This window comes from Euphorbia lathyris, chromosome 7 (assembly GCF_963576675.1).
Source record: "Euphorbia lathyris chromosome 7, ddEupLath1.1, whole genome shotgun sequence".
Taxonomy (NCBI): domain Eukaryota; kingdom Viridiplantae; phylum Streptophyta; class Magnoliopsida; order Malpighiales; family Euphorbiaceae; genus Euphorbia; species Euphorbia lathyris.
The window spans coordinates 72,682,261-72,703,442 of NC_088916.1; the positions used below are offsets into that span (position 1 = coordinate 72,682,261).

A 21,182-nucleotide genomic window follows, 5' to 3' on the forward strand; every position below is an offset into this window, starting at 1 on the left:
AGACTAATGATATATTAAGCCTAATAAAAAATTTGTTTCTTTACTTTTTATTCAAATCCAGGATTTCCTTTCAAATTAACTAAATAATAATTAAAAAAATATTTTTTTTCAAATTGACTAATAATAATGTAAAAAACATTAGACAATGTTCTGGAAGATTAATTGGATTTGTATTTTTATATTTTTTTATTTATTAATAAATAAATTATTATATAATGCCAGTAAAACATGTATTATTAAATGATTTTGTGAAATATATCCTTAAAAATATGTCAACAACAACATTGAAACAATAATATCATTAAAACAAATCAAACAAGTAAAATATAATGTGCATAAGTAATATTATTTATCAAAACTATGAATAATATCCTTAAAATGTGTTAAATTATATCCTGAAAACAAATACATAGAGAATCTAATTAAATAAAAATATCTAAATTAATAAACACAACTAACCCAAAAACCATATAACAATATTCAAAAATAAATTATACTACTAAAGAAAAAAAAAAAATTTTGTTTTGACCATCGTCCAAACAGTATCTAAATGCCACATCATTAATATAATACATACAATATCTTAATACAAATATAAAATTAAGAACTTAGCGATCATTGAATACCATCAAGTTTTAAATTTATTTTCAAACCTAAATATAAAACTAATAACTTGTTATAGAATTTTAAAAAAATTTAATTGTTAAACATGCAATCGTGAGGGCCGTTTTAAACATTTTTGGGCATGTGCTAAATGGAAAAAAAATAGACCTTATTTATTAAAAAAAATTAATATTTTCATATAATAATAATGTTTCTACAAAATGAAACACCAAAATACTTTTAACTTGATTTTAACATACTAAATATAATAAAAATAATTAAACTAGATATTGTATTATAATAATAATAAAAACTGGGCCCTTATTAGAGCGTTTATTTTCTGGATACGTTAACATTCACTTAATTTTTTACATAATAATTACTAATAATAATAAATTATTTAGATTTGTATAATAAAAAATGGGCCCTCTTAAATTTGGGACTCTGTGCGGAAGAACTCATTGTATACCCTTTCTCCTACTCTCTTGTGCAACGTTAAATTTGAGGTTCATTTAACCTAAAAAGAATGGAAAAGAAAGTTGATAGTATTAACTCATCACTCTTAAAATTTGCTATCGTGATTGACCGAGCCAGGAATCCACATTGGGGCGATTTTAACTTGCGACAATGGCGTACATGGATTGGCAGGTGGAGAAGGTAGAAAAAAAAAAAAAAGAGTAAAAAGGTGACAAATTAAAAGATGCAATAAGGGAAAGTGGGCCAGTGAGATTGCCCAACGTTTTTTTCAAAAAAAGGTCCAATAACTTGGTTAATAGGATTTGTCTGTTTGATACCGGTTCTTAAAGGATCAATGAGATTAACTCAAAATATGTATAACCGAACTGAATACATAGCTGGTTCGCGGTTGAACTGGTTCAAGCAATTAGTCTAATCCGGTCTAGTTTTCAAAACATTAGAAAAACGAAAGGAGGAGCTTATTTTCAGGCTAAAAGGCAGACATAACCTAACTTACAGAGAAATTTTACTTTATGACCGGCATACTATAAAAAAAAAGTAACAGCTCATTGAAAAATTATAAGGCTTTAATAAAGATTAATCATTCTTTTATTTTATTTTTTTAAAAAAAGATTAACCACTCCTCATTGTTGTGAAATGGGTTTTTTTCAGCCAAATTATTAAGACCCAACTGCAAAACTTCAACAAATAAAAAAAAAAGGTTAAGGTGCAAAAATACCCTTAACGTTTTGGGCTAGGAGCAATTTTACCCTTAACGTCTAAAATTGTACAATTTTACTCTTAACGTTGGAAGCTAAGAGCAATTTTACCCCTAACGTTGATAAATTGGGTCAATTTCAGACACTATTATAAAACACAAATATTTTTGTTCATTATTCTGCACCAATTGCATAATAATTCGTTATAAAAAAAAAAGAATTTCATGTTTTTTATAATTTAATAATAGAATTTAAGATTAATATTTATAAATTCGGTAGATTTTTAAAATTTTTTTTGTCTAATCCGTATAAAAAGACAATATATATATATTTTTTTTTTTTTTCACATCCCAACGAATGTTTGTGATTTGTTACTGATAAAATGACACAAATATGAAGTGTAGATAACAAGATTATGATCGAGAAGACAGTTTGATGAATTATTTTTCAAATTGACCCAATTTATTAACGTTAGGGGTAAAATTGCTCTTGGCTTCCAACGTTAGGGGTAAAATTGCACCATTTTAGACGTTAGGGGTAAAATTGCTCCTGACCCAAAACGTTAGGGGTATTTTTGCACCTTATCCCAAAAAAAATCAAGTCTCTGTGAACGGCAAAAATTTCAGTTAAAATTAAGCTAAAGCTAAAGCTTATTTCCTTTGATGAGGGGTTTCTACGGTAGATAGTAAGCATGAATCTCAAAATTCGCTGATGGTTACGAATACGAACGATAACTTCAATTCCTTTGCATTGGCTGTCGCCGGAACTTGCTTCTTCTTTTTTTTTTTTTTTTTGTGGTCGGTGGTAGATGGTAGGGTCGTTTAATTCGACAATAGAAAAAAGAGTAGACAGAAGGATAAACGGAGTTGGTGGTGCAGGAGAATAAACTGGTGGTTACCGGGTGGATATCGAACAGACCACTGATGTCGACGAAGAAGGAGAACGAACAGAAAATTTATTGTATGCCGGCGGTTGTATTCTAGAAGTGATGTAGAGATAGAGTTGAAAGAAGAGATTTTGTTTTGATGAAAAGTTCAGAAAAATCTAGACGCAGAAAAAGGAAGAAAGACTGGAGAAAGAGACGTGAACAGAAGAGTGGTTTTTTTTATTATTGAAGTAATCATAGCTTGCGCATTTGATTAGTGTATTGTAGCCAAAACAAATCTTTATTTTATATTTTTGTTGGAAGCATGTCGCCAGTAAAATTTCTCCAACTTACGAGTATATTGTTATGGATTTATTAATAATTTTATCCTAATGTATATAGTTATTCCCTCTTGTCCCTAGAATTTCTAATTTATTAAATTGTGCAATAAAATTAAATTGGTTGATAGTGATATTCTTTTATTCATTTAGATTAACCATGTCAAACGGAACAGACCTAAACATGTGCTCCGAGAATGCAACCCTTAGCTCAGCGGAATATTTAAGGAAATGAACAACTAATCAAGATTCAAGAATTCACCAAAAAAAGTCAAGATTCAAGAATAAACATACTCAACCCAAATACCATCTCTAACATACATATTTATATAAATAATTTCGTAAGTCAAACACGAGCGAGTCCATTAACAAGAAAAATTAACAGTCCTCTAAAGAAAACAAAAAATCATCCAAATAATAATAATACAGATAACAGCAATTGAATCAAAGAAATATGAGGATGAAAATCTAGTCTTCGTATTCCTGGTATTGCCTGAGAAGCTCAGTGCAGCCAGACATGGCTTCTTCTGCCTCGAAACCCATTGCATTGGCAAAACGTTTGTTGGATGCAATGCCATTGTAATTAGTCAATATCACACGAGCACGGTCACGGCCAGAAGACGGATTCTTGCAGCTCAACTGGGGGCTGCTCACTACCATAGCATCACAAAGCTGATCTTGATGATCTTCATTAATGTACATCTTGTATGTTCCTGTAGAGTCGGTTGTTGCTTCCTTGCTGTATACAAGTTCCATTGTCTTCCTGTCCTTGCATTCCACTCTCACTTTGGCGCCTATAACACAAGACGAAACCACATTAAACTTTCAAGTGGTTATCAATCACCACAAATATGGAGTTAAATTGTCAGACGGACACTCTGAGACCCATCCAGTTCAATCCAGGATTTGGATTGTAGCTAATGAAAATCAATTAGTTTGGTTTTTAAAAGAAAGTCAACAGATCAATCTAATCGGAATCTTTTTATTTGAATATTAATCTTCAACTACGTACTCAAAGCTCAAATTATATAGAAATCTTTAGAACTGAACTTAATGAACGTCAATCTTACAATTTAGTTCGGTCCTAAAAAAAAGCAACGATTCATCAAATTCTAAATTTTTTATTCCGGTTGCTCCATCTGTGCTCAACCTACACTTAACTATTTGTAACGTTTGTATTGGTAATGTTGCAATACAGGACTTCAATTTCTCCCAATAGAATACATATTTCTACCAATAGAATACATGAAATCTTTTTTTCCCATTAAAATAACAATTGAAATTTCCCAATATTTTCAGTCCAGCCGGAATGCTGACCAGATGACCAGAGCAATCAACATAGTAACACCATGTCAACGTTAGGTGTCAAATCTGAATCGAACATTGTATTAGAAATCTCAAAATTTATTGATGTAACACTAGAGATTTGAACTGATGTTGTGTTAGTTGGTTGCTCTAGCAATCCTGTAAGGTTCCAGAATTGAAATTCACGAAAAAGTTGCAAATGATTTTATTGACTCAAAATAAAATTTTATGAGAGCAATCCTGTAAGATTCCAGAATTGAAATTCACGAAAAGTTGCAAATGATTTTACTGACTCAAATTAAAATTTTATGTTGAACTATCATCCGTGCATTTAATCCCAAAACATATTCCAACCGAATGGCAGTTAACGTAAATCGATCAGTTCATTCAAATTCCTACACTAAATCGAGGAAATGAGACAATAAATTAACAGATCGGACCGACTACCTGCGCCATTAGTGAAAGTACTCAGTAATGGCAAGCGATCTTAACATCAACGGCATTGAATGCATACCACAAGCCGGATTATCAAATCGGAAAGTTAACTACAGTTACTTCCTAGTGTTAATAGTTCATTATATGAAACTAAACTAGAGAAGACCAGATCTAGAAAATACCAGTCAAAACCACTCTAGATTTGGTCAACAACGCAGATTTTCCAACTTTCAAAAAATTTCGTTTCAAGTTAACAGCGAAGACTGAAGAGTAAGAAGTCACTAACAGTAACAGATCTAGCAATCGGAAGGCAATAAAAAGTACAAAAACACGAGAATGAAGAAGAGAAAGAACTAATACCGGCGATGTAGGTAGTTTTGGGGGTTTCAAAACCAGCTTGGCAAGTATCACAGAAGACGCGGCCTTCAACTTCAAAGGGATTTCTGGCGGGGCGAGCAGCGGAGACGATGGCCGGAAGAGCAAAGAGAGCGAAGAGTAACATCAATCTAGCCATTGCTGTTGAGAATGAGAGAATAACAGAGATGGAGAAACAATAAGAAGAAGAGAAAAAGTAAGGAAAAATGAGTGAAGTTCAAGTGGATGCTTGCTTTCTGGTTAATTGACAGAGATCAGCAATTTTTGGCGGTGATAGCGCGTCCGAGAAATAATCAGGTGTTGCAATAGAAAGGTGAAAGCGGTGGGCTTATTTGTATTTCGTGATAAAAGGTACACTTTAGTAATGTTATTGATTTCGTGGAGGGTTTTGATTGGTTGAGGGTTAATTGCAATAATGAGAAGAAATGCAGAGGAAAGAACAGTTGTGTTGTATTGATGGTTTGCAGCTGGAGACGTCGGTGCTCACATGGGAAAAAGTAATGGGCCTTTGTTTGGCATTGAGTACAAGTAACTAACTAGATGGATGATTAACTTGTAACCGGACCATAAATTGATTTTGGTACAAATATTAGACAAAAAAAAAAAAAAAAGAAAGAAAAAAAAATCAAAGTAATTAAAAATTGTGAATTTAAAATAATCATATACAACAACAACAAAGCCTTAGTCCCGAAATGATTCGGGATCGGCTAACATGAATCATCATATAAAACCGTGAAATTAAGTCGTGTCAGCGACACAAATTCGCTCCCTCCACTCCGTCCTATCTATTACCATATTTTCCTCAATTCCTAGTAAACTCGTATCACTATCGATCACCCTCCTCCAAGTTTGCTTAGGTCTTCCCCTACCCCTCACCACTACATCCCTTTGCCACTCTTCGGTTCTCCTAACTGGCGCATCAAGCGCTCTACGTCTCACATGGCCAAACCACCTTAGTCGTTTTCTCTCATTTTATTCTCAATAGATGTGACTCCTACTTTTGTCCTAATTATTTCATTACTCACCCGATCCTTTCTCGTATGACCACACATCCATCTCAACATACGCATCTCCGTCACCGACATCTTATGGATGTGACAGTGTTTCACTGCCCAACACTTCGTACCATATAACAATGCTGGTCTAATTATCGTCCGGTAGAATTTTCCTTTCAATCTATTAGGCATGCCGGGGTCACAAAGGAAACCCGTAGCACTCTTCCAATTCGACCAACCAGCTTTAATCCTATGAGCAACATCTCCATCTACTTCTCCATCCGTTTGGATAATAGATCCTAAATACCGGAAGCAATCTGAGGCCTGAACAACTCTCCCATCTAGGGTGATTGTCCCTGCCTCCCTATTCCTATGGCCGCTAAACTTACACTCCAAATATTCTGTCTTACTTCGGCTCAACTTAAAGCCTCTAGATTCTAGAGTTTCTCTCCATAGTTCCAACTTCCTCTCCACTCCTTCTTTCGTCTCATCAACCAACACAATATCATCTACAAACAACATGCACCATGATATACCATCTTGAAGTGAACTTGTTAGTTCATCCATAACGATGGCAAAAAGAAATGGGCTTAGTGCGGAACCTTGATGCACTCCAATCGTAATAGGAAACTCTTCGGTCTTCCCAACACTAGTACGTACACTCGTGCATGCTCCCTCATACATGTCCTTTATGATGTCAATATATTTCCGCGAAATGCCTTTCCTTATCAAGGCCCACCAAAGTACTTCCATTGGTACCTTATCATATGTTTTCTCCAAGTCAATGAAAATCATATGCAAGTCTTTCTTCTTATTTCGATAGTGCTTCATTAATTATCTCATTAGATGGATGGCTTCCATAGTTGATCTTCCTGGTATAAAGCCAAACTGGTTTTCTGAGATCTTCACCGTCCTCCTTAGCCTTTGTTCGATCACTCGCTCCTAAAGTTTCATAGTATGACTCATTAATTTGATTCCCCGATAGTTGGCACAATCTTGGACATCGCCTTTGTTCTTATACAAAGGGATTAAGATACTTTTCCTCCATTCTAATGGCATCTTATTGTTTCTCCAAATTTTGTTGAAGAACGTCGTCAACCATTCGATTCCTCTTTCTCCCAAACATCTCCAAATCTCAATAGGGATGCCATCAGGTCCTACTGCTTTCTTCAACTTCATCTTACTTAATGCCATTTTGACTTCACCCTTTTGAATTCTCCGTAGGCATTCATGATTTATCATATCATGATGGATACTTATATCTCCAACATCTTGTCTGCGATCTCCATTAAATAAGTCATCAAAATAGGACCTCCATCGTTCCTTGATATCCTTATCTCCAACTAGGACTTTCTGGTCCACATCCTTCACACATTTAACTTTTCCGAGATCTCGCGTCTTCCTATCTCTCATCCGAGCAATTCTATATATGTCTCTTTCCCCTTCTTTCGTATCCAATCTTGTATACAGATCCCGATTCACCTTTGCTCTATCATCTCGTATGACCTTCTTTACTTCCCTTTTAGCCTCTTTGTATTTTTCGTAGTTCTCGTCACTCCTACATTTCCCCAATATTTTATAGGATTCTCGCTTACTCTTTACTGCTTGTCGTACTTCTTCTGTCCACCAAGATGTGTCCTTACCCGGTGGCATGCTACCTTTAGATTCCCCTAGAACTTCCTTCGCTACTTCCCTTATACTATGCTCCATCTTAGTCCATATCGAATCTATATCTAAATCCATATTACAAGTCCAAATATCGTTTTTGGTCATCTCATCCATAAATTTTTGTTGATTCTCCCCTTGCAATTTCCACCACTTAATATTAGTCTCTACTTGTGGTGTTTGTTTTCTTATACATTTCCTACTTCGAAAATCAAGCACCACTACTCTATGTTGGGTTGTCGTACTCTCACCAGGGATCACCTTATAATCAATATAACTCTTTCTCCAAGCACTCCTTACTAAGAAGAAGTCAATTTGGCTCGCATTACTGCCACTCCGATAAGTCACTAAGTGGGATATTCTCTTCATAAACCATGTGTTCATGATACTCAAGTCATAGGCTGATGCGAATTCCAAAATATCATTTCCTGCTTCATTCTTATCTCCAAAACCATACCCTCCATGAACACTCTCAAACCCATCTCGCCTAGAACCCACGTGTCCATTAAGATCACCCCACAGTACCATTTTTTCATCCCTAGGAACCTATTGCACCACTTCCTCTAAGTCCTCCCAAAAAGCTTGTCTTATAGAGACATCTAATCCTATTTGTGGCGCATATGCACTAATGACATTCACAACCTCATCCCCTATCACTAGCTTAACACTCATAATTCTATCGCTCTTCCTAGACACCGCTACTACATCATCAATATACTCCCTATCAATAAGAATACCTACTCCATTTCTACCCTTATCCTTTCCTCAGTACCAAAGCTTATAACCCCAAGGAGCTATCTCTCTAGCCTTGGCTCCAACCCACTTGGTTTCTTGTAGGCACATTATATTTATTCTCCTCCTCTTCATAACATCTACAATTTCAGCTAATCTTCCTGTCAAAGAACCTATGTTCCATGTCCCAAAGCGTAACCTACTACCCTTACTCCTACCCCTACCATTACCATGGACTAGCTTATTTACCCGCAACCCTTGCATATTTGACACCACCCCCGGGTCTTGGGGTGGCACGCCGCTTCGGGGCGACGACCTAGCAACCCTTGCACATTTATCACTACACCCGAGCTCGGGCTGGATCAAACGGACTTTTCTATAAAACTCCTCAGTCCAAGCCCAGCCCAACCCACTAGTAATTTAGACGGGCTCAGATCGGACTGGGCTCGGGTTTAAAAATCAAATCTCAAGCCCAGCCCATATAAACACCTAAACATATATACATAATTTTTTAATTATAAAAAATAAAATTTAATACTTAAAAATAAATATTTAATATATAAATATATAAATATATAAAATTTATTAATTAATATTAATATACGGGTCGGGCTGGACCGGTCCGTGCTATTTTTATTAATCCCAAGACCGTCCAAAAAATAGGAGGCTTTAGCGGGTCTGGGCCTAACATTAATTAACATTGTTCAAGCCTGGCCCAAAGAACTCGGGTCTGGACGGACCGGGCGGGTATTCGGGCCCGTGGACATGCTTACTGGATTCATATGGTTATCTCAAAATGGTCACTCAATTTCAATTTATCTTAATCAAATTACTCAACTTTAAGTTTTGTCTCAATTAGGTCACTTCATCAATTTAAATGGTTAAAAGGCATTGAAATAGTAACATGAGTGATATGCCAACATGAGTCAACTCATATATCTAACAAAAACGAAACGTGACAGCCACATGTCGGTTATTTTTATGAAAAAAATAAAAAATCTAATTTTTTTTTCATGAAAATAACCGACACGTGATAGCCATGAGGTGCATATGTAGATGTCAGGTGTCGTTTCGATCAGAGATCTGAGTTGACTTGTATTGACGTGTCACCTATATCATTATTCTGATGCTTTTTAATCACTGAAATCGTCAGAGTGACCTAATTGAGATAAACCCAAAATTGAGTGATTTTATTGAGACAAATTGAAGTTGAATAATTATTTTGAGACAACCATGTAAGTCTAGTAACCAATAGTGCATTTAACCCACCCTCATAAATCAATTAGTTTATTTTATATATATATATATATATATATATATATATATATATATATATATATATATATTATACATATTGTCTTAAAAATAGACCAATAGACGTGTCAAAGGTTGCCAAAAAGTGTCAAAATTACTTAAAAATTTCAAACATTCACAACCATTTTAATTGATGGCACTCTTTGAGAGTTGTCGAAGTCAAGTCACCTCGTATCATCAAGCATTATTCTAAATACCCTTTATTGAAAATACTCTTAATTACTAGTTTTTATTTTTAATAGTGTAAACCACATCTTCTATTTTATAAAAAAAAATTAACACATTCTTATGCTTACAATTACTAAAAATAAATGTTTTTAAGATTAATGCATAATAATTAAAAGGGTAAAGTTCAAATAAAACCTCTGTGCTTTCACTAATTTTCAGATAAAGGACTGTGGTTTACTTTTTGTCAAAACGAGGACTGAGGTTTTCAATTTTAGTAAAATAAGGACTTTTTCGATTGATTCTATTAAAATCACCCTTAACAACTTCAAAAATGGCATATTTTAAGAACTACTAATATTCTAAGAAACTTTAATTCTTCAACTTTTTTATTTCGAGATTATTGAGATGATGTTTGGTAAAGAGAGAGAAAGTTAATGTTTAGAGAGAGAAAGTTCCAAAAAAGATGATTTTCTAAAATTGAAAATGTAGTTCCATAGAAAATGTGACATTGAACAACTTTAATTCTTGAAAATTTTCATTTTCAGGTCGTTAAAGATAGTTTTAATAGCATTATTAAAAGTGTGAAACCTCAGTCCTCGTTTTGACAAAAAGTAAACCACAGTCCTTTATCTGAAAATTAGTGAAACCACAGGGGTTTTATTTGAACTTTCCCCTAATTAAAATATATAATTAATTTTAACGAAAAACTTTATTAGCCTTGTATTAATTACATCAACTAATAATTTTTTATCTATTTCCGAAATAAAAAGACAACTTAAATAATGTTATATTTAGTAAAAAAAATCAATTAATATGCATGGATTAAATCAAAACGCCATGTATTATGGAGAAAAAAATTCCCTAGAAAGAAATTTATTATGAACAGATTGAGTAATTTTTTTATACATTTCCTAGTTTTTTTTTAAAACCCGAACATTTTGTAGAGCGTAATGTAATTCATCTTCATCCTTATTTTGAAATGGCAAAATTTATAAAACACTTGTTTTCTAAACCATTTTAAACGTTAGGATAAAATAGTTACCGGCTATCAACCTAAATCTTTTGAAACTCTACTTCATTTCTTCTTACCTTTCCTAGTGTTAATAGTGAATTTTATTTTACATTATCCCTTTTTTCTTTAACCTTATCGCTTTGGTTAAATTAGTTTGTTTTATTCATAAAATGTTAATTCAATATAAAACATTATCTTAAAAGCAACGAGTGCTTGTGGCCTAATGGATAAGGCATTTGACTTCTAATCAAAGGATTGTGGGTTCGAGTCCCACCTAATTCGCGAATCTAGTCAGTCTATTTCTAGGTCGAAATATTATATAACATTGAAAGTATCCTTCATATGATCCATTATAAAAATATAGTTCTCTTTTACTATATTCCATCATAATCTAATTCGCGAATCTAGTCAGTCTATTTCTAGGTCGAAATATTATATAACATTGAAAGTATCCTTCATATGATCCATTATAAAAATATAGTTCTCTTTTACTATATTCCATCATAATCTAATTCGCGAATCTAGTCAGTCTATTTCTAGGTCGAAATATTATATAACATTGAAAGTATCCTTCTGAGGTAGCTACATTAAATTATACTTTCATAATAAGTTAAATATGAGTCCCACCGAATGTGATATTTTCTTTTCTATATGATCCATTTTAAAACGTGATTTTTAATTACTTGGATCTTTATAGTTTTTCATTTTCTCATGTTAAATAAATCCTTTCATTAGAGATATACTCCATTAACATAGGCCTAATACATCACCAGCTCCCTGAACTTGTCCATAATAGTAGATTGGCTTCCTGAACTTTGCAAGTGTCTCACCAGCTCACTGAACTTGCTTATTTCGTATCACCAGCTCCTTAAACTTGTCTATAGAAATTTATTAGCTCCATGAACTTTATAAGTGTCTCACCAGCTTCCTAAACTTGCTTATTCTGTAACAACTAAATACAAAAACCATAATACTAACTCGGGTTAAGGTGCAAAAATACCCCTAACGTTTTGGGTCAGGAGTAATTTTATCCCTAACGTCTAAAATGGTGCAATTTTACCCCTAACATTGAAAGCCAAAAGCAATTTTACTCCTAATATTGATAAATTGAGTTAATTTGAGAAATAATTCATCCAACTTTCTTCTCGGTCATGAATCTTATCATCTACACTTCACACGGTGCGTCATTTTATTAGTAACAAATCACAAACATATGTTGGGATCGGAAAAAAATAAAAAAAAATATATATTGTCTTTTGTGCAAATTGGACAAAAAAAAATAAAAAAAATCACCAAATTTATAAATATCAATCTCCAATTCTATTATTAAATGCTAAAAAACATGAAATATTTTTTTTAGAACGAATCAATATGCAATTGATGCAAAATAAGGAACAAAATTATTTGTGTTTTACCCAAATTATCAACTTTAGGGGTAAATTTGCTCTTGGCTACTAATGTTAGGAGTCAAATGACACCATTTTAAACGTTAGTGGTAAAATTATTTCTGACCCAAAACATTAGGGGTATTTTTGCACCTTAACTCTACTAACTCTCAATCCTCATCATTTCGATCTCTCAATCCTGCAACACTAACTCTTATAATAGGTTGAAAGGTAGGGGAAGAGAAAAAACTACCTCATAAATAGATAAAGATTTATTTTTAGAATTTAAGTTTAGTAAGTTTTTGTATTTAGTTTTTATGGAATAAGCAAGTTTAGGGAGCTGGTGAGACATTTTCAAAGTTTAGGGAGCTAATGAATTTTTATGAACAGGTTTAGGGAGCTGATGATACGAAATAAGCAAGTTTAGGGAGCTGGTGAGACACTTGCAAAGTTTAGGGAGCCAATATACTATTATGAACCAGTTCAGGAAGCTGGTGATGTATTTAGCCATTAACATATAATATATGATATAACACTATACACATATTAGAGATATATAGCCTCTTATAAATATGTATTGAAAAAAGTTGCATGTATTTATCCTAGATTTCATATCACATCTGCTGTAGTTACCTGGATATCTATAGTTTTAATTTTCACAATTATGTACGTGTATAATTATCCAGACTGTAAAACATTAAAACTTTAAAGATGTGTGAACTAATGAAAAATCTTTTGCTCTTACTATATTTCATCATAATCTAATTCGCTAATCTAGTAAGCCTATTTCCAGGTCGAAATATTATGTAGCCCTTGAAAATATCCTTCTATTAGAATAAGTATAAGGTCTTAAGGATAACAACTCGAAAAATCATATTTTCTATGATTTTCATGTAAAGTGTAATCGGGATTTGGCTAAACTTTCTTTTCTACTAAACGATAGAAATAAGTTTACTAGATCTGAACTTCATGTAAGAATGGGCTTAAAAAGTTGTTACACCTAAAAGGTTTAAACATGCCAAATATGGATGTTATGTAACATTTATTACTTGATATCCAATTTTTAGTTATTTTTTTACGGGAAAAAGAGGCTTTATTAAGAATTAAGACTTGAATCCTTACAAAGAATAACCTCGAGCCAAGTTGGCATAAATGTGCTAGAAACATAACTAGCATTTGTTAAAGCATTCCTAGCAATGGCTTGAGCTGCCTTATTCAATTGACGGGGAGCGAAACGAACTTTAAAATTTTGGGATAGAGACAAGGGGTTTCTGCATTCTTGAATAATCCCGCCAGGTCCGAGATATCTTCAGTTGGAGACATGAGCTTGTTCACGATCGTTTTAGCATCCATTTCGAAGACAACATTGGTTAGATTAAGTGACATAACCCACACAATGCTCTGTCGTAGCGCCACCGCCTCAACAACGGGATCAAAGCCGTCGAAGTACCATGAACTCATAAATCTACTGCACACGCCTTCTGCATCGCGAAGAACCGCTCCCAGGCCACATTTCTTCTCGTTTCTGAACACGGACCCATCCACGTTACATTTGAACTTCCTTGGTGGCAGTTTCTCCCATCCAGCCGAGATAGCAGAAATAGAAACTCCCGATCTAGTAGCAGGACCCGCTATAGTTGCACTAAATGCTGCATCTCCATGGGCATCAGCACCCGCTGCATGAAGAGAGCTCCCTGCGCCAAGACTCGCAACGCCAATAGCATCTGTAGCGGCACCAACATCAATGCCCGGACCATCAGTGCGAACCGCAACAGCTTCATAATTAACAACTCCAGAAATAGCAGAAACAACAGTTATAGCATAAACAACAACAACATGAACAGCAACATCAGGAACAACAGTAGCAGCAGCACTCGCAACGGTGTTCTTCCAATCATAGCAGATGCGACGAGTCGAGTTGATAGCTGCTTAAGGAGTGAGACAGTTTGCATTCCAGACTTGATTATTCCGCTGTGTCCAGATAGCCCACATGATTGTTCCGACATCCGCAGTAATTGATTTGCTCATTGAGTCGCATATATTCAAGAACCATTCCGCAAGGCTGTCCAGAAATTCATCAGGAACCGGGACACCCATACAGGACCAACAAGCAGCTGTATAAGGACATGAAATAAAAAGGTGCCAATCATGTTCAATGTTAGTGTTACACATAGGACAATCATACGGAATATTCACATGTTTAGCTCTAAGACGCCAACTCGTAGGAAGAATATTAGAAACCGGTTTCCATAAGAAGTTTTTAACTTTTGGTGGAAGTTTAAAGCCCATAATCTCTCCCAACTAGTCCGCGCCACCCAAGAGTCCCGATTATCTTCAAGGAGCCTATACCCGGATTTAACTGAGTAGCAACCATCTTTAGTGAAGTGCCAAATAAGCCGGTCAATCCACGGATTGATCGGAATAGGAATAGAGAGCACAACATCAACCTCCTCAAATGATAATAACGACTCTAACCTGCCTTTGTCCCAAACACGAGTCCCCGAACCAAAGAGACTCTTCACATGCCCGTTATCCACATCCTCGGGTTTTGGGGTCAAGATTTTAAACATTTTATCCCTGTTAAGCCAAGGATCACCCCAAATAGCCATTTCTGTTCCGTTTCCCACTCTCCATCTCAGACCCATCTCCAACACTTCTCTAGAACTCCACACACTCTTCCAAACATAGCTGGGATTAGTGCCCAATTTGGAAGTCAGGAAAGTATTTCTCGGAAAGTATTTAGCTCTGAACATCTTACTAACCACCATGTGAGGATTATTTATAAGCTTCCAACCCTGTTTGCCCAGCAAGGCTAAATTATAATCTCGGAGCTCTCGGAACCCCAGGCCACCTTTTTCTTTCTTGTAACTCAAATTTTGCCAACTAAACCAGTGAATGCTCTTTTTGCCATTCTCCTTCATACCCCACCAGAACAAATTCATTAGTTTCTGCATTTCATCACACACAGATTTGGGAATTAGAAAAGCACTCATACAAAAAGTGGGGAGAGCATGAGCCATTGATTTTAAGAGAACTTCTTTACCAGCATTAGAAAGGAAACAGAAACTCCAACTGCCAAGTCTCTTGTGCAATCTCCCAGTAAGGAATTTAAATACTTATGTATTTGAATGACCAATCAGAGAGGGGAGACCTAAGTACCTACCCGTGTTGAGGGGCGAGTAGATATTTAATAATGAGCAGATGGATGTTCTAGTGTCATGTGGTACATTAGAGCTGAAGAAGATTCCCAATTTTTGCACGTTGATGGCTTATCCAGAGGCCTGTTCATAATCTTTTAAAATATTTAGCATAATCTGACTTCCCCCCACAGAGGCATTAAAGAACAAGAAACTGTCATCAGCAAAAAGCAGATGTGTAATACTAGGGGCCCCATTCGTAATACAACATCCCTTTAGAGTGCCATTTGTCTCAGCTTTGCTTAACATTCTAGACAACACTTCCAAGCAAAGTATGAATAGGTACGGAGAGAGAGAGGGTCACCCTGGCGGAGACCTCTATTAGGATTAATTGGGCCAATTATATCATCATTCACAACAAAAGAATAGAAGACTGTTGAGACACAGAGCATAATCCACTCAATCCACTTAGCATGAAAACCCATTCTGATCATAACAGATCTAAGAAAGCCCCAATCAACCTGATCATAGGCTTTACTGACATCTAATTTTAGTGCAACATTCCCAATTGGACCGGATTTTTTCTTTTGCATGTAATGAAGGGATTCAAAAACAATAAACACATTATCCACAAGGGCCCGACCCGGAACAAAAGCTGATTGGCTTTCAGATATGATGTTAGGCAATATGGTTTTAAGCCGATTAGCTAACACCTTTGCAATCAATTTATACAGGACATTGCATAGAGAGATGGGACGAAGGTCAGGCATAGCCTCAGGTTGCTCAAATTTAGGAATCAAAACAATCATGGTGTCATTTAAAGAATCAGGAATTTCATTACGGGACAACCATGTAATACATTCATTAAATACTTCCAAGCTAATTAGATTCCAAAAGTGTTGAAAAAATCCAGGATTAAGCCCATCAGGGCCCGGGGATTTGTCCGAGTGCATTTGGAAAATAGCGGTTCTAAATTCCTCAATAACAAAAGGGGCAATCAGCACCTCATTAAATTCATCAGACACCAGAGTTGGTACCACATCGACAATATCATAAGATAAAGCAGTAGAAGCAGAGAACAATTTATCAAAATAGTTCTTGGCAATAGAATTCATACCATCAATGTCAGTGCATTGTGCTCCCGATTCGTTCCTCAGGGAGTCGATTCTGTTTGCTTTTTTCTAGGCTTTCACACAGGCATGAAAATATTTTGAATTCATATCCCCTCCCACAAGCTAGAAGCTCTTTGAACGTTGCCGCCAATAGTCCTCTTCCACTTCAAGGACATGCTCAAGCTGTTTTCTGATTTCTGTATATTTTGAGACTGATGTACTGTTAGTACGATCTCTGAGGTTCAACAAGTCCGCCTTGTATCTATAAATTTTCTTTGCAAACCGCTGCTTATAATTTCGACCCCACTGCCCCATAGCCGATGCGCAAGCTTCGAGTTTCGGCATAACCCCAATCTGTCAAGTTCTTTCCCAACTAGCCCGCACAAAATCTGTAAACCCCACTTCCCGTATCCAACCCATCTCAAATCTGAAGCGCTTCTTTGCTCTAGCTCACGAACAAGTCTCTTTATATAACATGATCGGCGAATGATCCGAATAGGGGCTAAATAGATTTTGTAAAAAGAAATCCTAAAACAAATTAATCCAAGATGTTGAGGCAAACGCCCTGTCCAACCTTTCCTGGACCCAATGATCAGTACCAGGCCCTCGGTCCCAAGTAAAATTACTACCTTTCAGGGGGATCTCATGAAGAGGGTTTTGAAGTATAACATCAGAGAAAGCTCTAATCAGATAAGCATGGAAGGTTGAGCCACCTCTCTTCTCAGACTGATCCAGTATGTCGTTGAAGTCGTCCAGAATAACCCAAGGGAGAATAGAGGAAGATGCAATCGCATTGAGCAGGTTCCAAGATTTCCAGTGTTTGTTCCTGTTAGCAAAACCATAAAAGCTTATGCACCTCCAATCTCCATGCACCAAATCCTGAATAGTTACCTCAATATGATGATCTGAGTATCCAGAAATACTAACATCCAGACTATTCCTCTAGAGCACAGTCAAGCCGCCACTATGCCCATTACACTACACAACAAACTTTCCATCGAACTAGAATTTTCGTCTTAACATTTCAATCTTCGAACCAAGAACCAAAGTTTCAATAAGGAAACCCAAATTAGGGTGTGATATTTAATTAAATCTCCAAGACATCGAACTGTCCGGGGGTTCCCCAAACCCCGACAGTTCCAGCTGATACAATTCATAATCCCCGGCGAGCCTGCACCCCAGGCTTCGCCGTTTGAGATGTCGACAGAGCTATTAAACATCTTAACATTGGGGCTGAAAATGGCTTTTTCAACTTGATGAATAGTGGCTTGTTATATTCCTAGGAGCTAAACCACCGATCCAGATATAGTCGTGCATCAATGTTGTAGCTTTACTATATAAAACATTATTACTTTAATATCATCCCATCTCACATATCGATTCATTTTGTAATTTTTTATTTCCTTTCTTAAGTTATACACTTTAGGTAACTAGTTAGGATATAAAAAATAATAGGAACATGAATCATAATAGCTACAACATGAATCATAATAGCTATTAATATCAAGTAAATAGAAAAACATAAATATATATATATATATATGTGTGATAAATTTGTAAATAAAAGGAAAGAGAAAATTGTTTTATTTTTTTTCTTTAAAATGCATTTTTCTAACTTTTCCAACATTGTTTTTCAAAAAAAATTTATACCGTTGGACTCATCTTAATTAGGCGGTCATTTTAAGATCCCAGAAGCTCGAGTAAAAAAAATTCCGGTAAATGGAATCCGGCGATCTGTTTTTCTGTGAGAAAAAATATCCAGAAAATTCTCAAAAAATGTAAAACATTATTCTGAGAAACTTTAATTCTTGACTCAAAATGATATTCCTTACGGTTTAGTCCCAAATCAACGGAATCCGGCGGTTAGATGGGCGTTTTCCGATAAAAAAAACCCGAAAGTGCCCAGAAAATTCTCAAACAATTTCATAAAATGTAAAACATTATTTGGAGAAACTTTAATTCTTGAGTCGAAGTAGTATTTCTTACGGTTTAGTCCCAATAAAAATTTTTCCTTAATTTTATCAATTTTACATCCTTCAACAATTTATTGGGTCAAAACCGTAAGAAATCCCGCTTCGGTCCAAGAATTAAAGTTTCTTAGAATAATGTTTTACATTTTCTGGAATTTTTTGAGAATTTTCTGGGTACGTTGATTCTCGCCAGAAAACGCCCACCCGGATTCCGTTCACCGAAATTTTTTTTACTTGAGCTTCAGGAATCTTAAAATGACCGTCTAATTTAGACGAGTCTAATAGTATAAAAATTTTCAAAAAACGAGGTTAGAAATGTCGAAAAAATGTATTTTAAAAAAAAGAAATAAAACATTTTTCTGTTGGAACAATATAAGTATTATGTTGGAACAAATAGTACACTGATTTGGAACAAATAGTACACTGATTTGGAACAATGTAAGTAGAACAAAAAAACGTATCCAGAAAATTATCAAAAAATTTCAAAACATGTAAAACATAATTTTAAGAAACTTTAATTCTTGGCTCAAAACGAGATTCCTTATAGTTTTGATCCAATAAATTGTTGAAGCATGTAAAATGGATAAAATTAAGGAACAAGTTTTATTGGGATTAAACCGTAAGAAATCCCACTTCGACCAAAAAATTAAAATTTCTTAGAATAATGTTTTACATTTTCTGGAATTTTTTGAGAATTTTCTGGGCATTTTTTTCTCGCCAGAAAACGCCCACCCGGATTCCGTTCACCGGAATTTTTTTTACTTGAACTTCAAGGATCTTAAAATGACCGTCTAATTTAGACGAGTCTAATAGTATAAATTTTTTTGAAAAACGAGGTTAGAAATGTCGAAAAAATATATTTTAAAGAAAAGAAATAAAATAATTTTCTGTTGGAACAATATAAGTATTATGTTGGAACAAATGTTACACTGATTTGGAACAATGTAAGTAGGATAAAAAACATGCCCAAAAAATTATAAAAAAATTCCAAAACATTTAAAACATCATTTTAAGAAATTTTAATTCTTGGCTCAAAGTGAGATTCCTTACAGTTTTGACCTAACAAATTGTTTAAGCATGTAAAATGGATAAAATTAAGGAAAAAGTTTTATTAGGACTAAACTGTAAGAAATCCCGCTTCGACCCAAGAATTAAAGTTTTTTAGAATAATGTTTTACATTTTTTGGATTTTTTTTTAGAATTTTCTGGGTTTCTCGCCGGAAAACGTCCACCCAGATTCCGTTCACCGGAATTTTTTTACTTGAGCTTCAGGGATCTTAAAATGACCGTCTAATTTAGACGAGTCTAATAGTATAAAAATTTTCGAAAAACGATGTTAGAGAGGTCAGGAAAATGTATTTTAAAGAAAAGAAATAAAACAATTTTCTCTATCATCTTTTTCATTTTATTTACAAATTTACCACTTTGCCCTTTTTAATTATCATTAAAACTACGTAGTTTTGTTATGTCACACAATAAGCTCATTGTCACACCCTAACCCCTTGTCACACTGGATCTCACCCCTATATATATATATTCCGACTACTTCTATTCTCTTTCCAATTATTTTTTGAACTTTATGAAATTTTATAATAATTGTATGCAATCCTTGGGTATTTAAAATTATTTTCAAGATATTTTAAGTAATATTTAAAAAAGTAAAAATAATTTTTTTACACTAAAAAATTTAAATAAAATACTTTAAAATTTTAGAAATATTACAAAAACACGGTTTGTAAATAAAACAAAGATCGAAAACCTCTTCTAAGTTGCGACACATGCAAAATGCATTGCTCACGCGATCGATACATGTGATCCATTCAATACCTGCTGCGTGGCATGTGTGCACTAGTGTGTTTGAGACCCCAATGGCGACGCATGTGTGCTAAGCACCACCTTCCTAACACTTTTTTATCCCCAAATTTTGTCTGTACATGGATTTTTGAAATATTCAGTCCCATTGGTAAGGTCTTAAAACTGGGTTTGCGCATCACATACCTTCTGTCGAGACTGAAACAATGTCTAAAACCCTAGTAGAGCATATACTGTATATTTTGCGATTTCAGATCCATTTTTTTACGTGTAGACATTCCAAAAACACGTTTAAATGCATACTAAATTAATTACAACATATATAATAACCATATGCAAGTCAAGAACAAAAGCATTGTAGTATTATCCTCACACTACTCCACTCATCAATAGACCTATTCATGGGATGGGCTCGGACCATACTGCACCGGGCTTAAAAAAATCTTACCCAAACCCAACCCAGTCCATATTAAATATATTTCGGGCTCAGACCGAACTGGGCTGATTTAGAGATCCTTAATCCCATGGTCCGTCCATACTACTTTTTTACATTTATAAGTTTTAATTTCATTTTCAATAAAAATAAATTACAAACATAGATGAAATTGTAGTAAAGGGGTTTATACAAACATTAAACTTTGACGAACAGAGAGAACAGTAAACTTAAATAAGTTTGTTTTATTACATTATTAATAAACCGAATACGTTTAAATTTTATAATTAAATATGGAATAAGCTTTATAATTTTATTAGATGCATTAATACATGTGTATAAATTGCAGAC

The 21,182-nt window shown here is 34.6% G+C and overlaps 1 protein-coding gene and 1 non-coding gene across 2 annotated transcripts; one reads left to right on the plus strand and one right to left on the minus strand.

Moving 5' to 3' along the window:
- Positions 1-3,285: 3,285 nt before the first annotated feature.
- On the minus strand, positions 3,286-5,347 carry LOC136235869 (protein DOWNSTREAM OF FLC-like). The gene is made up of 2 exons (XM_066025942.1): positions 5,082-5,347; positions 3,286-3,775 (listed from the first exon to the last, which is right to left on the minus strand). The coding sequence occupies exons 1-2, from the start codon at positions 5,233-5,235 to the stop codon at positions 3,450-3,452; spliced, it is 480 nt and encodes a 159-aa protein (XP_065882014.1). The 5' UTR covers positions 5,236-5,347; the 3' UTR covers positions 3,286-3,449.
- A 5,842-nt stretch (positions 5,348-11,189) lies between these two features.
- TRNAR-UCU (transfer RNA arginine (anticodon UCU)) lies at positions 11,190-11,264 on the plus strand. The gene has a single exon. It is a non-coding gene; the product is annotated as a tRNA-Arg (tRNA).
- Positions 11,265-21,182: the final 9,918 nt, after the last annotated feature.